Here is an 18822-nt window from a genome sequence, read left to right as displayed (position 1 = left end):
GGTATTCTTAGCAAAGATACTGGAATGGCTTGCCATGTCCTTATGCAGTGGTTCATAGGTTAAATGACTTGCCCAGGGTCACCTAGCTAGAAAGTATCTGAGGCTAGATTTGAACTTGGGTCTTCCTGACTCCAGGTCCAGTGCTCTGTCCACTGAGCCACCAGCTGCCTCAGTCTGGGACGTAACAGTCATTTAATAAATGTTTGTTGACTATTATCATAGAATTTTAGCTTATCAACAGTTATGTTTTTTCTTCTGTTTCACATTTGTTTCATATTTCTCCCTTTCTTCCAAGGCAGCTAGAAGAACAGTGGAGAAGTATGTAGAACTCCTGGGGGGGGGGGGGGGGGGGGGGCAGCGTAGGAAGACCTGAGTTCAAATTTGACCCCAGACACTTACTAGCTGTGTGATCCAGGTGAAGTCACTTAACCTTTATTTGACTCAGTTTCTTCAACTGTAAAATGGTGATAATAATAGCACCTCCCTTTGAGGATTGTTGTGAAGATTATATAAGGTAATATTTGTAAAAAGCTCTTAGCACAGTGCCTGGCACATAAAAGGTGCTATATAAATGCAGATTCTCTTTTCCCTCTCTTCCCCTTCCTCATATTCTATAGTCACCTGATGTTGTGTTCCTCTTAATGTAATATTATGCTTGAAAAACTGAAATTTCACTACTTCTTTTTCTCATTTAGATGACTTCTGTCAGATTTTTCTTTTACTAATTAGTAGAGTTTTGTAAAGGAAGGCAGAGGGAGCAGTGAAAGCCAATAGATTATGGTTGGATAATTTTGAACTGAGAGGTGGTACATCAGTAAGTGGTGGCAGGATCAAGAGGAACAGCTTATGGGAATTGCATAGGTTGAGGAACTGAATAGTTTTTGAGGGAGAATCAGTATGTTATCTTAAGTCTTCTCATCCGAGGGCAGGAGTTGGGGAGGAGAGAAAAATTGTGAGCCAGGTATCAAACAGATATTTCTTTACATCTTGTTTTAAGTTATAAGTCACCTTTAAATTTAATTATTAGAGATTAGTTCATCATACACACATCAGGTGAACAATGGTGCCTTGCTTGAGGATAAGGTGACAATGGTTCAACCAGTTCTTTTTCCTCAGGTCTAGATAACCAAACACAAGTAACATATTCATCCAATGATTTGTACATTTTCTATCAACTTGCAACCCTTTACTTAATATAAGGACAATTTATTAGCATTGTTATCAATTTTAAGGAAAGTTACCATATAGAATGTGAATGAAGGCATGTGTAATTTGCCATGAAATCTCAAACTATCTGGATTACAAAGCCAGAATCCCTTTTTTTGGGGGAGAAGGGTGGTACACTTTGTCTTCCTTAATGCCCCTCCAAGTAGGAAACCTGCCTTCTATTTATAGCTACCAACTTTCTCGTTGCTTTTCTCAAACCTCTGAAGATCTCCCTACATCTGCTTAGCTACTTGACTCCATTGTCTAAAAGAAGGAAAAAATGTTATACAGTGAAATTAAAACATTCTGGAAAATTTAGCTTATGGAATCAATCAATCAGTCAATCAGCATTTATGTAGCACCAGGCACTGTGGTAAACACTGGGGATACAAAAAGAGGCAGAAGACAGGCTTTGCTGTTCTGTCATCTGTCTGCTCTGTCATCTGAAATGTTAGCAAATTTAGTTCATACAAAATTAATTTCTAGAATAATATCATTTTATCAGCAGATAGTCAAGATGGAAATGTTTGACTCCTTCATTTCTTTTCATCATTCTAGGCATTTTTATAAATTCTTGACAGTTGATATTTGACAAAATGATGTGACTTTTTTGAACTAGATCGATGGCATTGGTTCCATTCTCTTTCTTACCTTCTGCATTTCCTACTTATAGCACTTGCACTTTTTAGTCCTTCACCTGATAACTTGACTTTGGGGAGCAGTTTTGCCAAGAGAGTTGAGATTATAAGATTTGCTCAGTCGTCTCAGTAGTTCCTTGAATTGCAGAGATGATTGGCATAGTGGAGGAAGATTGAAGGGAGCAGGTGTTGTTAGAGAAGTTTCATACTTGTAATGTTCAAATCACTTAGCCCCTTCAGTAGGGTTATATACAGAAATAAATGGATATGCTGGGAACTTTGATAATACTACCAAAGATGAAATTTAGATTGCAAAACGAAATTCCATTATAGCTGTCTTGTACGCTTCCTTTTTCTCCTCCTTGCTTCTCCTTCCTACTCACACAGATACTCATTTTCTGTAGTTGGACTGTTCAGATATTGGAGTCATGTGGAATCCTGACAGCCAGCATGACCTTATACAAGTGACTGAACCTCTTTGGGTTTCCATTTTCACCCCTATAAAGCATGTGGGTTGGGGGCAGGGAGAGTGGACTAGATAAGTTCTGACTTCTTTTCCATCTCTAGATTTGTCATGTATTTTGACAGGGAGCAGCAGAATTGGCATTGGTGAAAGTGTGTTTGTTGACATTTGCATGGGTTGCATAGGAGCCAGAGGGAAGGTGATTTATTAATGGTAAATAATATTGCTTTGATGTTCACTAAGGAGGATGGTAAAAGTTAAACTGAACAGTGAACATAACTACATTTTCTAAATAATATTATGGATTGATTCTAGAGCAGGAATACTTTTCCTTGGGTCCATGGATAGTTTTCAAGGAATCCATCAAATTGGATGGAGAAAAAATTGATATATTTTCATCAATCTTTAGTTTCCTTTGTAATTTTTTATTGTATGCATTTAAAAACATTCTGAGAAATGTTTCATAGGGTTCACTTGACTGCCAAGGTCAGAGCCATGCCACAAAAAAGATTATGGACTCCTCTTCTTAAGGAATACACTGAAATGTATTGAAGGGGTTGGGGGGAGGATATGACATGGTCTAATCTGTGCTTTAGGAGAATGACTTTGACAGTGTGTTGGAGAATTGGAGTAAAGAGAGACTTGAGACAGAAAATCCAATAAGAAGACTGTTTTGATGGTCTAGTCAAGAGGTAATGAGGTCCTTAACTAGAATGATAGCTGTGTGATTAAAGAGTACATGTATATGAGAGATATTGTAGAGAAAGAAATCACAAGATTTACCAAATGATTGGATATGTGGGGTGAGTAAGACTGAAGAGTCAAGTGCAACACTAAATTTGCAAGTCTGAGTGCCTGAAAGTATGGTGTTAATGGCTTGAGAGTTATAGGGTAAGATAGAGGGATGGGTTTGGGGGCAAAGGAGAAGAAATTGAGTTCTAGTCTGAACATGTTGGTTTTGAGAAGTCTCTCCAATTTGAAGTGTCAAATAGTTGGTTATATAGAACTGGAGTTCTGGAGAGAGACTAGGGCTGGGTATATAGATCTGGTAATCATCTGCAAAGAAGTCAGTGAAACCCAAGGAAGCAGATGAGATCACCAAAGATAAGGTCACCAAAGGGGAGGCTATAAAGAGTAAAGAGGTTTAGGACATAATGTTGGAGGATATCCACCATTGATGTGCATGACATGGATGAAGAATCTAGTAAAGGAGATGGAGAAAGATTGTCAGGTAAGAGAAACATGTGAGAGCTGAGTTCTAAAAACTCAAAGAGGAGAGAGTATCTAGGAGGAGAAGGTAGTCAGAATTATCAAATTCTTCAGAGATGGTCAGGAAAGATAAAGATTGAGAAAGAAGGCCATTGTATTTGCCCATTAAGAGATCATCATTAATTTTGGAGATCACCCTTTTGCTTGAACGATGAAGTTTTTATAAGAGAACAAGAGGAAAGAAGCACCAATTGTAGACAACTTTTTAAAGGAGTTTAACTGAGAAGAGGAAGAAAGTATAGGAAGATGGTTAGGCATGATAGGGTCTAGTGAGGATTTTTCAAGGATTGGGGAGACTTGGGCCTATTTGTAAACAGCATGGAAGAACCAGTAATTCAGATTGGCAGAGCTTCAGAAGAGACTTTATATATATACAGTTGATAAGTAGGCTTTCAAAGATAATTTTAGAGTTGTCCATTATTCCCAGAGTTGAAAAAACTTTCTCAAGCTTAGAAGATGACTATGCTATTTGATTGTCTTTAGAAATTTGCCTTTTAGAATATCCCAAGGAATGGAAAAGTAACATTTTACAGAACAAACATTTTAACGTGGTAGTTAAAAGTAGAGATTCCTAAGTAAAACTGATGGTATGAATTTGCCCAGAATTGTATCAATAATAAACAAATTGCTGATCAGAAGAAGCACCACTGTGTGGAGTGAAATCACAGTCAGATCTATTAAGAAGAAATACATTTGTGAATTAATATGCCACTAAGAAGAAAATATGATTTCAAAGCGATTTTTAAAAAAATTATTGTTTTTCAATACTTTTTTTTTCTTTTTGCAGTTAGTAGAAGTAAAAATCAGCTACACTGTTAAAATAAAAATTATTTGAAAGCCTGACATTTTCACTGTAAGCAAATAAGACCTGGAAGAGAGTTAATGGTTCAGTTCACATGTAATTTAGCAAATTGAAAGAAATCTCTTCTTGTCTAACCTTAGGATTCTTTTTTGTTTATTATTGATAATGAAGTTTTGGGGAGATAATTTTTTTCTTGACTATATTTTCTCCCAAAGCCATCCCTTATGACATTTGGAATAGATTTTGTATTTGACTGTCCCATGTGTTCTCTTTAGTAATAACCTTTGGGGAGCCAAGGTGGCAGAGTAAAAATAGTGACTTGCTTGAGCTCTCCCCCAAACCTCTCCAAATACTTGTAAAAAATGTCCCTAAACAAATTTTAGAGAAGCAGAACCCACAAAAAGACAGAGTGAAACAAATTTCCAGCCCAAGACAACCAGGATGGTTGATTGGAAAGGTCTTTTATGCCAGGCTGGCAGAGGAGCGTAGTACAGCATGGGCATGTGCAGGCAAAGACTAAGCCTCAGCAAACCTGGAGCAGGCCTCAGCGAACTGAATCACAGGCAGCTATGGTGGTTTCCAGACTTCTCAACCCACAAATGCCAAAGACAACTTAGAAGGTCAACAGGAAAGGTCTGTGACTGCAGTGAGAGAGAAGCTTGGTCCCAGCCCCGGTCCTGGTACATCCCCAGGAACAGTAGCTGCTTCTGGAATTGAGTGGCTGATCAGAGGGGGATTGCTTGTGCTGAGGCAGGATTCTCTTGCTTTGCCTGTGCTTGGATCTGGGTCACAGTTCTGGGTGGTGATCCTGGGACGAGGAGGAGCAGTGGCATGGTGAAGTTTGTAGTGGCGGTGGAGAGGGAATCCTCCTCACAGTTCCAAGGCAGAAAGAGTACTTGTGGTCACTCATAGACCAGAGCACAGGCCAAGAAAGGAGTAAACACCTCACCCTTGATCATACCACCCTGGAAGAACTGAAAATTTACAGGTCCCTAGAAGTATTTCTGAAAATAGCTGTGCAAAACCCCTGAAGCTTGGGACAGTACATTCTGCATACTGGAAACAGACCTCTACCTTAATAAAGAGTTTAAAACTCAAGTAATTGGCTAGGATCATGAGCAAACTGCATAAAAAAAAGACAGACCATAGAATCTTTCTTTAGTGACAAAGAAGATCAAAACATACAACCAAAAGAAGACAACAAAGTCAAAGCTCCTATATCCAAAGCCCCCAAGAAAAATGTGAATCAGTCCCAGGCCATGGAAGAACTCAAAAAGGATTTTGAAAAGCAAGTAAGAGAAGTAGAGAAAAAACTGGGAAGAGAAATGAGAGTGATGCAAGAAAATCATGAAAAACTAGTCAACAGCTTGCTAAAGGAGACCCAAAAAATTACTGAAGAAAATAATACCTTAAAAGATAGCCTAACCCAAATGGCAAAAGAGATCCAAAAAGCCAGTGAGGAGAAGAATGCCTTCAAAAGTAGAATTGGCCAAATGGAAAAGGAAGTCCAAAAGCTCACTGTAGTAATAACCTCAGGAAATGATTTTGCCTTTAGTTTCAGGTACAGTTAACAACATTTGTTATCAAACTTGTGTTCTTCTGTTTGTCTAGGGTGTGCTTCCCGTACCTCAACAGTTCTTTAAGGGTTGATACATACATTCTTTGATGAAATTTTCTGACATGGAAGATAAAGTTTTATATTTCCTATTTCTACTTTCTAAAAAGGCATTAAAAAAAACTTGCCAAACTGACTGGAATTCTTCACTTTGCTTAGTGGGACCTGAGGCATTATATGTTGGTTACTGCATAACGTAACTGATTGTACTTGTTCACGTTGGAATTTTGCTTCATCATCATCATCATGGTAACCTATGAAAGATCATCTAGCATGAACTATTTCTCCAGGATAGAAAAAGAGAGACTATTATGAAAATTATATCAGAACTGCAATAACCCTTTTCAGATAAATTTTCATGAATTTGACTAAGATTTCATTCTTTTTGTTAATAGCTTTGTATGCTGAAACAAAACCCATTATAAGTGTTCTGCTATGTAATTCTATATTTTAAATAGTTATTTCTGCTTTGTTGCCAAAATCAAAAATCGATTTAATTTTGTCCCTGGAACCAACTTTGACATTGAAATTGTAGCAAATAATGTATCAGATACCAGTTTTTCTAGATAGAAGCTAAAAATATATATTATTGTTTAAGTATGTATTGTATGGAAGTTGTATAAATTTCTCATGCTGTGAGTTTGTGGGTTTTCTTAATGGACAATTTTATGAATAATCCCCTGTGTTGTATAAAAAGTGCTACTTCATAGAATTTTAAAATAATTTTATCCATTTTGGCCCGTGTAGAAACTATCTTCCCCCAATTCCAATAGAAATAACTTCTCAGCAGTTTCTTTCTTGACAAACCTTAAGGAAAACATCTTTATGGAGATACTAGGTAATATAATATGGTGTGAGATTTCAGGTAAGAAGTTTGGTTGACTGACTCCCACTGGGTGAAATTGCTGAGTTAAATTAATGTGGTTAAAATAGATTAAATATTATGGAGAGTATTTCTGGTTCAAATAATGAAAACCTCAAAGAACAAGAACAATATAGCCTGACAAACTTATTCCAGAACTTGTAACATCATCAAAGACCAAAGGTCATTCAGCTAGCAGTGTAAGTATTGCTGACATGTTGTCAGTTATCATTAGCCTGCATCAGATACTTCCCAAAAACTACAATTTTCAAGAGTGGGAACTTAGTAAGATTCTGACAGGAACTTTTTTTTTTTTTTTTAGAATACCTTACCTGCAAATCTAAGTACTATCAGCCTACTTCTTTATTAAAGACCTCTCAAGAGACCAAATACTGCAGAGTGATTACAATAACACTTCATTTATCTGGTTTTGTAAGGACGTTAGCAATTCCACATAAATGAATTTTTCAGATAACTAAAAATGACTCTTTTAAAGACCAAACTGATTCAGTGAAAGCATTTATAAGATATCACACTTCCAGCTTTCTAAAAATCTTGTTTAGATGCTGAAGGTTTTATGAATATGCATTATTATACTGTGAAGCAGCTGGATGGCATTGTGGATAGGGTACCATACTTAAGAGTTAGGAAGATCTCAGTTTGTATTCTGCCTCAGACACTTATTTTATCTGTGGGACTGTCTTAATCGCTTTCAGCCTCAGTTTCCTCATCTGTAATAAGGGAATAATAATACAGGGTTTGTTGTGATAGCATTAGTAAGTTCCAAGAGTAGTTGCTGGCAGTCATCCTGACTTCAGGTATAGAGATGATACCTCAATTATTGAGATAAGCCAGAGAGTTATAAAACGATAGATTTACTTACCTTATAAGGATACATTTGTCAAACATTGGGGCAAAGATGCATATTAATTATTCTCTTCCTAGTTCATTTGACTGCCAATACCTTCCCTGTGTCCATGTCAGATTTACAAAGGCAGGAATTTGGCTTGATGTGGACTTTTTTAGCATCAGAGGGATATTGGGTTCGTGTCACCTTAAGCCTTCTGTTATCTTCGAAACAAAGAAACCTTTATGCTATAGCTGCCTAGTGACCAGAGATCCTGTTCATCTGTATGTCCTATCTCCCAATTCTAAGATAAGCCTATCTGCTCCAAAGCCTTATAGCCAAGGAGGTTCCCCCTTGGCTATTACCTAACACAGTGAGAATAAAGAAAATAAGCAGAAATGTTTAGAAAAAAAATAGAACTATGTAGAAAAGTGGAAAGCTCATTTTTGGTTCAAATGTTTGCTTGCTTCCTTCTCTCTCTTTTGCACCTGGCCTTGCATATTTTTGTGAGTGATTGATTTGACAATGTATCATGAGGTAGGAGGAGTTGATACAGACAAACTGTTGGATATAATGTGCCAGATTTTCAGAATCATGTTTTCAGTTTAGTTCCCTGGTGAAAAGGGAAAGTGAAAAGCATAATTGTGAAAGAAAGTGAAAATTTTTAAAATGTTGGAGACAGTTTTATTCTATTATAAGAATGTTTATTTTGGTAGTGATATTTGCTTGCTTGCTTGCTGACCCAGAATTGAAAGTGATATTATTCCCACTTAAAATTGCATTAAGACTTTTGGGACATCCTGTAGATAAATATCTGTGCTCAGATTTTATCAGAGAAGAGTATGTTACATCCTTCGGAAAATTGCTTTTAATGATCATTGTCTCTGAACAAAGGCTTATTTTTTTTAAAAAACACTGCTTAGCACAGTGTCTTGCATATGGTGAGCAATTAATAGAGACATGGCTTTAAACTCCTTTTTCTGGTATTGAGAAAACATGGCTTTGAAACACATAGTCTTCAATGGTGCCAAGCACAAATAGAGTCTGGGCACTCATGAAGAAGTACTTGGTCTGGAAAGTCTGAAGGCAGTGGTGTAAGTTAAATGAACCTGACCACATGATGATGAGCATAGGAGGCTGACTCTGGAGTTGATAGAATATCTTTTTCTGCTTGAGATACCTCACTAGAGGGGCTTTAAATTGCCTGTCTTCCTCCTCTCCCTCTTTCCCCCAGAAATTTTAGCTTGTCCCCATAAAATGTATATGCCCATGAAACGGTTGTAATAAATGTAGTTGTAAATCATCAATCTATTCCCAGTTCCATCCCAATGCAATAAAATTTTAATGTTTTAAAACCACCCAGAGGGATTCCATTCTTGCCCTCTCTGCACCCCCTCTTCTCCACACCTCCACCCCCTACAATGTCTCATAAGGAGCAGCTTGTTTTCTTGGGAAATATTTGACTTTTTCTTGTTTCTTGAGTTTTGGAGATGGGTCTTTATGGCAGCAAATGAGCTAAATTAGATTGCAAAATTCAAACCAGCTGTGTATAAATCCAGTAAAAGTTTTGACAGATCACTCCCACTTACTGATAATTGACATTATGTGCTTTCTGTACTTACAATAATTACGAATTCAGGCTTTGCTGCTTAATAATGATGTGGCATTGGTCACAACTATAAAAATGAGGGAGGTATACTAAATTTACTCTCAAGTTCCTTTCAGCTCAATTCTATAAACCTATGAATTCCCTAGAAAGTTAGTCTGAACACAAAAATGTTTGTACTACTCCCTAATTTTTGGGTTGTTTAATGTTGTGAATTCTTTAAAGAGGAATGAAACATTCACATAACTGAAAAGTTGACATGCCAGTACTTCTGTTTGAAAAGTAAAGTATCCATTTAACCAGGATTTCCAGAGGTTTATGATTGCATGAGTGAAACAAGCCTTCAAAATGTATATTAGCTTGGTACATTATTAAAAATTTTCAGCAATGTTGCATTAACCCATCCTTATAAGACTTATAATTTAAGAGTCAACAGATCAGGGATTGATCATTGTTCTTGAAGCAGGCCCAGACTAATAGAAGCTGATTTGAGTAAAATCTTGTGTTTGTTGGGGAGGGCATGGTAATTGAACAAAGGTTTCCTTTGAGGAAATTTTCCCCAGTGTACCTGTATTTCTGAACCTCCAGTGATAAGGAAGGGAGAAACAATCCTGTTATTCAGGGAAGGTTATAGAGAAGATGAATAGGTACAGTGGGCCTTGTTGCATTTTGTCTAATACTTTTTGGCTCTTCTGTGTTTTCCACAGCTTGCCCTTAAGGACCCTGTACACACAGTGTCACTGCAGCAGTTTGTCTATGAGAAGCTCAAAGCACAGCAGGAATTGCTGGGAGAGCAAAGCTTTCAAGCTCTCATGGAGACGGTGGATACAGAAATTGTCAACCAACTACAAGAATTTTTACAGGGCTTCTGAAAGCCCAGCTGGAACCTTGGGTGGCTAACTCTCTCTTCCCGAAATAGGACAAATACGAAATACCAGGCTCACCGAGATGGAGCTGACGTACTAAAAAACAGTTATGAAAAAAAAGTAAAGAAGCAGAGACCAGAAAGCCATTTTTTTGGTTTCGAAATCGGGGGGAAAAATGGAAAATGCCTCATAACGAGAGTTTACAAACCTGTTCCTCAAGAGAGTAGTTTTGTATTGGGGGTGGGGTGGGGTGGGGGGACCTGGAATTTGCAAGAGGAAATGTGTTCATTGAAAATAGCTGCTTAGTTTATTGTTAAGAGAAGAAAATGGTTCTGATTATCATTTAATCATGTACTCTTAACACTTAAGAAGAAGCAAAGGTTGATGGTTAATGTCTGAAATGTTTTCCTGCAGCAAGAATTAGCTCAAGTCAGTGACTGCCTTACCCATTTTTTAAGTGAATGAAACTACAGATTTTTTTTAAAAAATGGCAAAGCCATTTTTGGAAATAATTGGAGACTAAGAAATTTGGTCATTAGGTTAAAAAATATATATATAGAGAGAGATATATATTCCTAAGATTATCTTGAAAGGGAAATGTTTTCATCTAAAAAAAGAAAGCCAGTTATATCAGCCAAATGCTTTTATTTTCATTGTACTAATCTGATATAGGGACTGTTGTTAGCAAAGGGGTATTTTTCTCATTTTATTTTCAGGAAACACACTTAGTCTTTAAATATGTACTGTAAGGCCTGCACAATGAACTTGGGATACTTGCAGTGTCAGGTAGGAGACCTGAGTTCACTGTTCACTCCCATTCCTTTTTACCAATCATTAGGGCTAGCAGCGCTAATGTGAGCCCCAGGGAAAACTGAGGGGCTAACTGTAGACCATCTTCAAGAAAAGCAATGAGTTGTTGTCCAGAGGGTACCTGTCTCACCTTCCTAAATGGAAAGGGATCAGATATGACTCAGGGGCCTTAAAAGATACTGGCAAGGATCAGAGGACAGTATAAGAGATCATACACATAGTGATGCAAAGAATCTGCCTTCCTATTCCTCAGAGAATAGTATGTAGTACCAAAAAAGAAAAAAATTTAAAAAGCCTTACTTTGTTTTACTTCCCCTGTTGTAAGAAACCTTTAAGACATTTTTTAGGAAAAGTTCTAAATTAAGGTTAGGAAAATTTTGATCTTTCTATAGAAAGTTGGGTACAGTATGTAACTGTAGGGAACCCACTGCCCCTTTGTAAGCTGTGGAACCCAAAATGTATTTGATGTTTTCAGCAAGACAAAGAACGTATATGGTCTCATTAAAGTTCCAAAGATACCTCATCTCTGATTTAGTCTGATTGGTTGTTTTCTCCCCCCCCCCCCCCCCATGCCAATTTCATAACAAATTTCACAAGGAATTTCAAACAGATGCCTCATTTCACAACTCAGTAGATAGATATAAAGATAGTGTGGCATATTTTCAAGGGTAATACTGCACTGGCAAATCATAGTGACACCTGGAGTTTGCTATTTCATTTAATCACAAAAGGCTTCTTAACCTGGGCTTCATTCCATTCTATCACCCAGTCCAAGATTGATCTAAAAGGAATCTGTTAATTTGATATGACTTTATTATGTTGGGTAACTTTCGTATAATCTTAACAGAAATGACCTAATAAGCTCTTTGAAAATAATCCCTAGATGTTAGATTTATAAATTTTCAATTAAGCCAGAGTACAAGGTGTCCCAAAAGTCTTAAGACTTAATAACTTGAAATTGTACTAAGACTTTTGGGACACAATATATTTAAAAAATATTTTGCATATAGGGCCTTTTGACTGTTCATATAGTATTAGATAAAATTGCTATTTATATCAGAAGCTCTCAATAAGTCCTATTACATGCCAAAGTTTTTTTGTTCTGGTTTTTTGGGTTTTTTTGTTCCATAATATTGTCTTGCTCCCTATTTTATATAACGCTCAATTTCATTAAGTAGGGGAAATGGGCCTCATTTGGGACTAGTTGTGGCAAAGGAGGAGTGAATTGGTGGCATGCCCTTTTTGTACAGGTATTTTGAGAAAATTTTTCTCAAAATATTGAAAGATCAGCATTTTCCTAATCTGAATTCCTTCTACTGACCCCTTGACAGATCTCCAAGGAGCCACATTTGAAAAAAAAACAAAAAACCTTTGGTTATAAGGTGATCCCTAGTCCATCCTTTCACCACAGAAATAGCCCTATGACACTTATAAAAACACAAATTTTCTAATTTTCAGTTTTAACTGAAGTCCTTGTCTATCTTTTCATGCTATGTCCACCTGTGCAATCTAGGTAATCTTTCCGGGATCTCATTCAGTTTTCTCATTCAAACATAAAATTCTTTACCTCATTGGGAAAAATCTGTGGAGGTAAATACTTTACAGAGGTCCTTACCATTTCATTTTTTCTTAATCCATCTCATCACTTGATTTTTTTTTTGTTTGTTTTTTTCTAGTCCTTGATCTGAGCCCCAATTAGTGCTTCTTTCCTTTGTGAGCTGGTATCGAACAGAGAGAAGTCACTTAAGTATGATAGCTTTCTTGTTCCTCTATGCATCCCTTATGGGACCAGGGCCCATGGGTGCCCTATTCCACTCTTCAGCATCTGGTCATTGTGAATGCCTAAAGCAAAGAATACCAAATGTGAATTGATTTGTAATTCTTATCCCTTCAACTTCATGGAAGCAAAGGTGATGTACGGGGTGACCTATGATGGCTCTTTATATGCCTATGATTTGCCAGTTGAATGCAACAAATATTTTTTAAATGCCACCTTTTAATCGTACCAGGTGTTAGAGGAACAAAGAGAAAAGTAAACAGGCACCACCCTACAAGCTTTGATTCTATTACAAATAGTACCTTGGTTTGGTTTGTGTCTTTAAGCTCCATCGTAGAGCCAGATCTCTATGGGAAATCCTTTTCAAGTATAAAGTATACTAAGAATGGTAACATGTCCGGATATTAACGACTCGAAAGTAGTTTAGAAGGTGGTAAAATTCCTAGACAAACCCTAAATGGCAAGGAAGGTGATTTTTGAAAGTTTCTTACAGACTTCACCATCAATACTTTGCAGCAATATAAAGCACAGTTTCTTTAATAAGGTAAGGATATATCCCTACATTTTTTCCCTTAGCCTGCATGAGTTTAAACTTCTTGCACTTATGTGCACGTTCCTTTCAAGAACCGAATGCTCTTTTTAGACTTTGCTAATGAGTACTCATTTACAACATGCTTATCAGGATTAAAATAATAGTGGTACTTTGTTTCTGGCTAATCTGAAAGTAAGCATCAGATCAAATATTGAGTATTTGACCTAATGTGTGTGAAATTTACCATCAGTTGTCAAGGCACCAGGAATAATGCAAGACTAAAACTCAAATACTTGACAGGCAAAAAAAACCCCCTCAATTTCCTACCTAACTTTAAAAAGACACCTCTACCACCCTGCTTGTCTTTTCAAGTCATACTTAGTATAATGTATGAGTTAAGCCTCATGAGAGAATAGCAGAAAATTAAACTAAGAAAAGTCTATTTAGCCTCATGCAAGTTTCCTAAACTCTCCAGCTATATCTATGAAACATGAATCACAAACTCACAGTAATCATTTGACCATCAACCATATTGAGTCAGACCACTAGGTGTCATAATTGAGCTAAGAACTATTACTACAGCACCTAGGATCCTGTTATTGGGCAAAGGATAAAGAATATATGTCCCATGGCTGGCCAAGTCTCAAAACCTCTGACCTGTGAGATAGGTGGTGGAACAGCTATCACTGGAGATTTCATTAAGTAGGGGAAACGGGCCTCATTTGGGACTAGTGGCAAAGGAGGAATGAATTGGTGGTGTGCCCTTTTTGTACAGGTATCATGATAGCATAAGTAGACCAAGAGAATAGCCCAGAATAGCATTCACATAGTTAGTACACCTTCAAGATAAAACGGCATTCAAACAGCCTCTCTATAAAGCATAGTCATCTATATCCACTAGAAGCCCTCTTGAGGTCCCACATACACATCTTTTCATTAGTTGTCATCATGTATCATTATTCATTTTCAGGGCATAAATAGTGCTTCCTTAACTATTAGGCAATTGGTTTTTGATCTTTACAGATGTAATAAATCTCCCCAGCCCCACACAAGCCTCTACTGCAGGTACAAACTTTTCAGTATCTTAATGGAAGACTTCAGGGATGTAGAAGTAAAGAATGACACTCCTCCATAAAACATAACCCTTGGTTTCCAGCAACTTTCACCCTCTCTTGAATTCCTTTCTTCTCTTCAACTGTCTTTCTACACTATGTAGCTCATAGAATCAGAGATCTTCAAGTCAATTAGGAGTGAGACATTGCCATACATACGCAGCACCATTGTAACTGGGGTGAGGGTGGGGAGAAAATGGTTACACAGTTATAACTAGAAATTATATATCATTACAGATAGAATAAGAAAACCAAAAAGAGCCTACCAAATCCTGCAATGGAAACAATACTGATTTTAAAATTAGAAGACCTTGATTTGAATCCTTTATGACCTTGGACAAGTTAATTAATCTCTCTGAGACTCACTTAGTTTTGTCACTCCTGAGTCCATTGAGTTGCCCCAGTGGTATACCTAATAAAGAGTTTCTTTGGGTGGTTTGGTAACAGACACTATTCAGTTCTGGTGATTTATGTGGGAAAAAATGATACCATCCAAAGGAACCTAAAAGATATTTCTAAGGACCGAGTTCTGAACAAAACAACTGAAGACCTTGGAGGCACAGGCAATATTTTCATCACTGTTGAATCCCAGTAAGGGATTCAGAAGAAAAGGGGAAGATTGGGGGAGTGGCTAAGATAATGTCTGAAAATGGGATTTTGATTTCTTCTCCATGACATACAGTAATGATGGGCTCTTGACTAAGGACAGAGTGCACCCAACAAGGTTCATTAAAATTATATCTGAGATCACCTATTAGAGAGGTGATAGATTCAGGATACATATTGAGATAAGTATTTTCTTTTACATGACCAATGAGGGAATTAGTTTTGTTTGACTACGCAAATTTATTACAAGGTGTTTTTTTTTCCTTTTACAATAGGGGAAAGAAAATGTATTTTTGTTATTTGAAAATATTTTATTTTTTAAAAATAAATTGTGCATTCCTTTAAACATATCTGGGAATCACTTTAGCAAGGCACTCTCAAGATTTACATAAATACAATTTACAAAACACTTTTTAAAGAAAAAGAATGATAGAGGTTTGGTTGTACCAATATAAATAAAAACGACAATACTACTTAGATTAATTCTAGATCCAGTGCTATACAAATCAAACCATCAAGGGGCAGCTTTATAGAGCTAAACAATTCATTTGAAGGAATAACAGGTCTTGGAATCTCAAGGGAAGTCATGAAAAAGTAGGAACGAAGGGAGAATAGTTCTTATTTTTAATGTATTTGCATCAATTCCGTAGTTTTATTTCTGATATGAATCTGATGTCCAAGATACATAAGAAATTAATGCGAATTTATAAGACCAAGAGCCATTCTCCACTGAATGATCCCAGTGAATGAAAATAATGTTGGCTACATTCCCAAATGAATATGATTTCATTTACCTCTGTTGGCTCACTTGCTCCCCACATGGTCAAAGGATATTCTCAAAAAGAAAAAAAAAATTGCAAGCTATTAAGAATCATATAAAAGGTTGCTTTAAATCACTAATAAGAGAAAAGTAATTTGAAATAACTCTTAACCTTAATATCATACCCAGCAAGTTGACAGAAATAACAAAATTTGGAAATAGTCTACTGTCAGAAGAGCTGCAAAAAACAAGCACAGTAACACATTGTTGGAGCTATGAATTTGTCCAACTGTTCTGGGAAGTAATTTGGAATTATGCTGAGAAAATGGCTAAAATGCCTATATCCTTGGACCTAGAGATCTCATTACTAGGCAAATACCCCAAAGAGGTCAAAGATAAAAGTAAAGTCTCCTATGCATGTCTGTGCAAGCGTATGTATATATGTGTGTCTATGTATGTATGTGTGTTGAGATAACAAAAACTGGAAACAAAGTAGATACCCATGGATTGGGTAATAGCTAAGCAAATTCACTGTGATTGGGCTACACCAAAACAAATAAAAATGATACTACCTAGATTAATTTATAGATGTGCTAATCTATACATATCTACATGAATGTAATGAAATATCACTGTGCTATATAAAACAATGCCTAAAAAATTCAGAGCAGCATAGGAAAACTTGTATGAACTGATGCAAAATGAAGTAAGCTGAAGCAACAAAAAAAAAACTTCATAATGGCTACAACAAAGTAAAATTTTAAAAAAAAAAGGTGAACACTATATTTTAATGACCAAGAAGCTTAACTCTGGTCAAAAAAAAAAAAAAACAAAACAAAAACAAAACAAGAAGAAGAAAATGCACCTCCTCTGCTAGTATAAAGTATTGCATTTACTGTTGGACTCATTTGTCAGACTGGTTCGGCTAAGCTGCTTTTTCTCTTTTCCTTTTTTTTCATTACAAGGGATGGCTCCCTGAGCAAGGGAAGGGGGTGGTGGCGGCAGCAGGAATATATTTGGAAATGAAGGTAATGTAAAAACAAAAGTTAGCAATAAAAATTAAAAAGTAAAAGACTTATGGTGTAAAAAAATCTCATTGACCTAATCTTGCAAATAGCATCAGAAGATCTTTAAACTGAAAAGAGAAGGAAGCAAACTGTCCACATAGAACTGCGAAGTATGCTGCCATGGAAGAGAGCAAGTGCAACACAGATTTGGAGACGATATCCAAGGGTACCACCCATAAAACATTACCTCAGTTGTCTATGAACAGGTGTGAAGAGTACAGTATAGATCCTAACACAAGGAAGCCAGTGGCTTTGTAGATATCTTTGGGACTAATTGGGATGGAATTAACAGCTAGAATATGGCCAACGAAGGGCAGACCATTGAAAAGGAACAGAAAGAGAAAAGGGACAGAGAGGACAGACACATTGTAGATGCAATAATGCAGCCCATTAGGTTGCACCATCTTTGGGCCCTCACAAACATAGGTTCAGATTTTGGAGATTCTTTAATGGTCATTTGCTCCCACCCTATTTGAAAAGTGGGAATTTTTGAGGTTAATTCAGGTCTGGATATTCAGTTGCTCCCCATGATCACAGACAAGGAAAAGGAATAGCATTGAAACATTTAATCAGGGCAGAAATTAATAACAAAGCAACAGAAAACAATATTGGCTACTTTACCAAGTAAGTACAATCTCATTCCTATTCTTCTAGAATAGTTTGTCGCTCAAATCCTCTAAAACTTAACACTGTTCCGATAGTTTGCAGTTAGAGTAATTCTTGGACAGAGAAGGGTTGAGTCTGTCAAAAATCTGCCTTTCCCTTATTCATTTCCCCCATATCAAATGAGATGATAATTGGCACATAGTAATGGCTATATAAATGTTAGCTATTATATACTTGGTCTCCACCCACTCTATGCAGTCCCCAAATTGGCATGCCTCATGTTGCTTGCTACATGACAATCTTTCTTCATCTGTCCTAGTTGACTAGGAAAAAAAAAACTTATCAAATATGTTTAATAAGGATCTGATACTCAAGATACATAGACAACTAACAGAAATGTAAGCCCAAAAGTCACTCACTCTCCAAAAGTTAGAGTCACAGACTATGATCCAGTAGTTCTCAAAAGAATGGGGAAAATCAATTATAACATTTATATAGTGTTTTAAGGTTTGCAAAGTGCTTTACAAATATTATCTCATTTGATCCTTACAGCAACCCTTAGAGGCAGATGCTATTATTATCTCCATTTTATAAATGAGAAAACCAGGGCAGGCAGATGTTAAGGGACTTGCCCAGGGTCACACAGCTAGTAAATATCTGAGGCTGGTTTGGAACTCAGAGCTTTATAACTCTTAAATCGGGCAATCAATCCATTGTGCCACCTAGTTGCCTCCAAACAACCATAGGACTATTATTACTACTACCACTGCTACCACTGCTACCACTACTACTATTGTTTCTACTACCACCACCGCTGCTGCTGCTGCTACTACTACTACTACTACTACTGTTACCACGATTATTACCACAACCACCAAGGTCTATGGAAAAATAGGAACATCAGTTTGTTTTTGCATCATTGTCGATAGCTTAAAAAACCAACAAGGATTTATTAGCAGAGTGAATCTGGATACACTGAGCCTGAAGATATACTATGAAGTACATGCTATGTGCTATCCTTATCATTCATTTCCTGAATTTCTCATTTCCAAGTTTCCTGCTATAGAAAGAGTAATTTGACAGAATAATTGATGGTTAGCCTCTTTTTTTTAATTGACCCAGCATCTTCATTACATTTTTTCAGCTTGTTAAATGATCCATGGGTTGACCTAGCTTTGGGTTGTGGCACCTTTCCAGTTTATATGTTGGCATCTCCTGGTGATGATTAGAACTCCCATTGACAATATTCTCAGATTAAAACCAGGGTGTTGGTGATGACTGATAATGGCTGGGATGCTCTCTCACCCTCCCTTTGTCTCTGTCTCTCTCCCTTCCTCTCTCCCTTCCCTTCCCTTTCTCTCCACTTCCGTCCCTTTAC

At 36.8% G+C, this 18822-nt stretch overlaps 1 protein-coding gene across 1 annotated transcript in view; it reads left to right on the top strand.

The window, feature by feature from the left end:
• Positions 1-11514, top strand: part of IPO11 (importin 11) — a 216045-nt gene extending 204531 nt beyond the window's left edge. The window contains exon 30 of the mRNA XM_027863585.1: positions 10016-11514. Within this exon, the coding sequence (XP_027719386.1) occupies positions 10016-10180 (165 nt within the window). The 3' untranslated portion in view covers positions 10181-11514. The remainder of the gene's footprint in view (positions 1-10015) is intronic.
• The last annotated feature ends 7308 nt before the right edge of the window (positions 11515-18822 follow it).

This window comes from Vombatus ursinus, unplaced genomic scaffold, assembly GCF_900497805.2.
Source record: "Vombatus ursinus unplaced genomic scaffold, bare-nosed wombat genome assembly UNPS02014772.1, whole genome shotgun sequence".
Taxonomy (NCBI): domain Eukaryota; kingdom Metazoa; phylum Chordata; class Mammalia; order Diprotodontia; family Vombatidae; genus Vombatus; species Vombatus ursinus.
The sequence above is the reverse complement of the archived record's forward strand: the minus strand, read 5'-3'. Positions and strand labels throughout refer to the sequence as shown.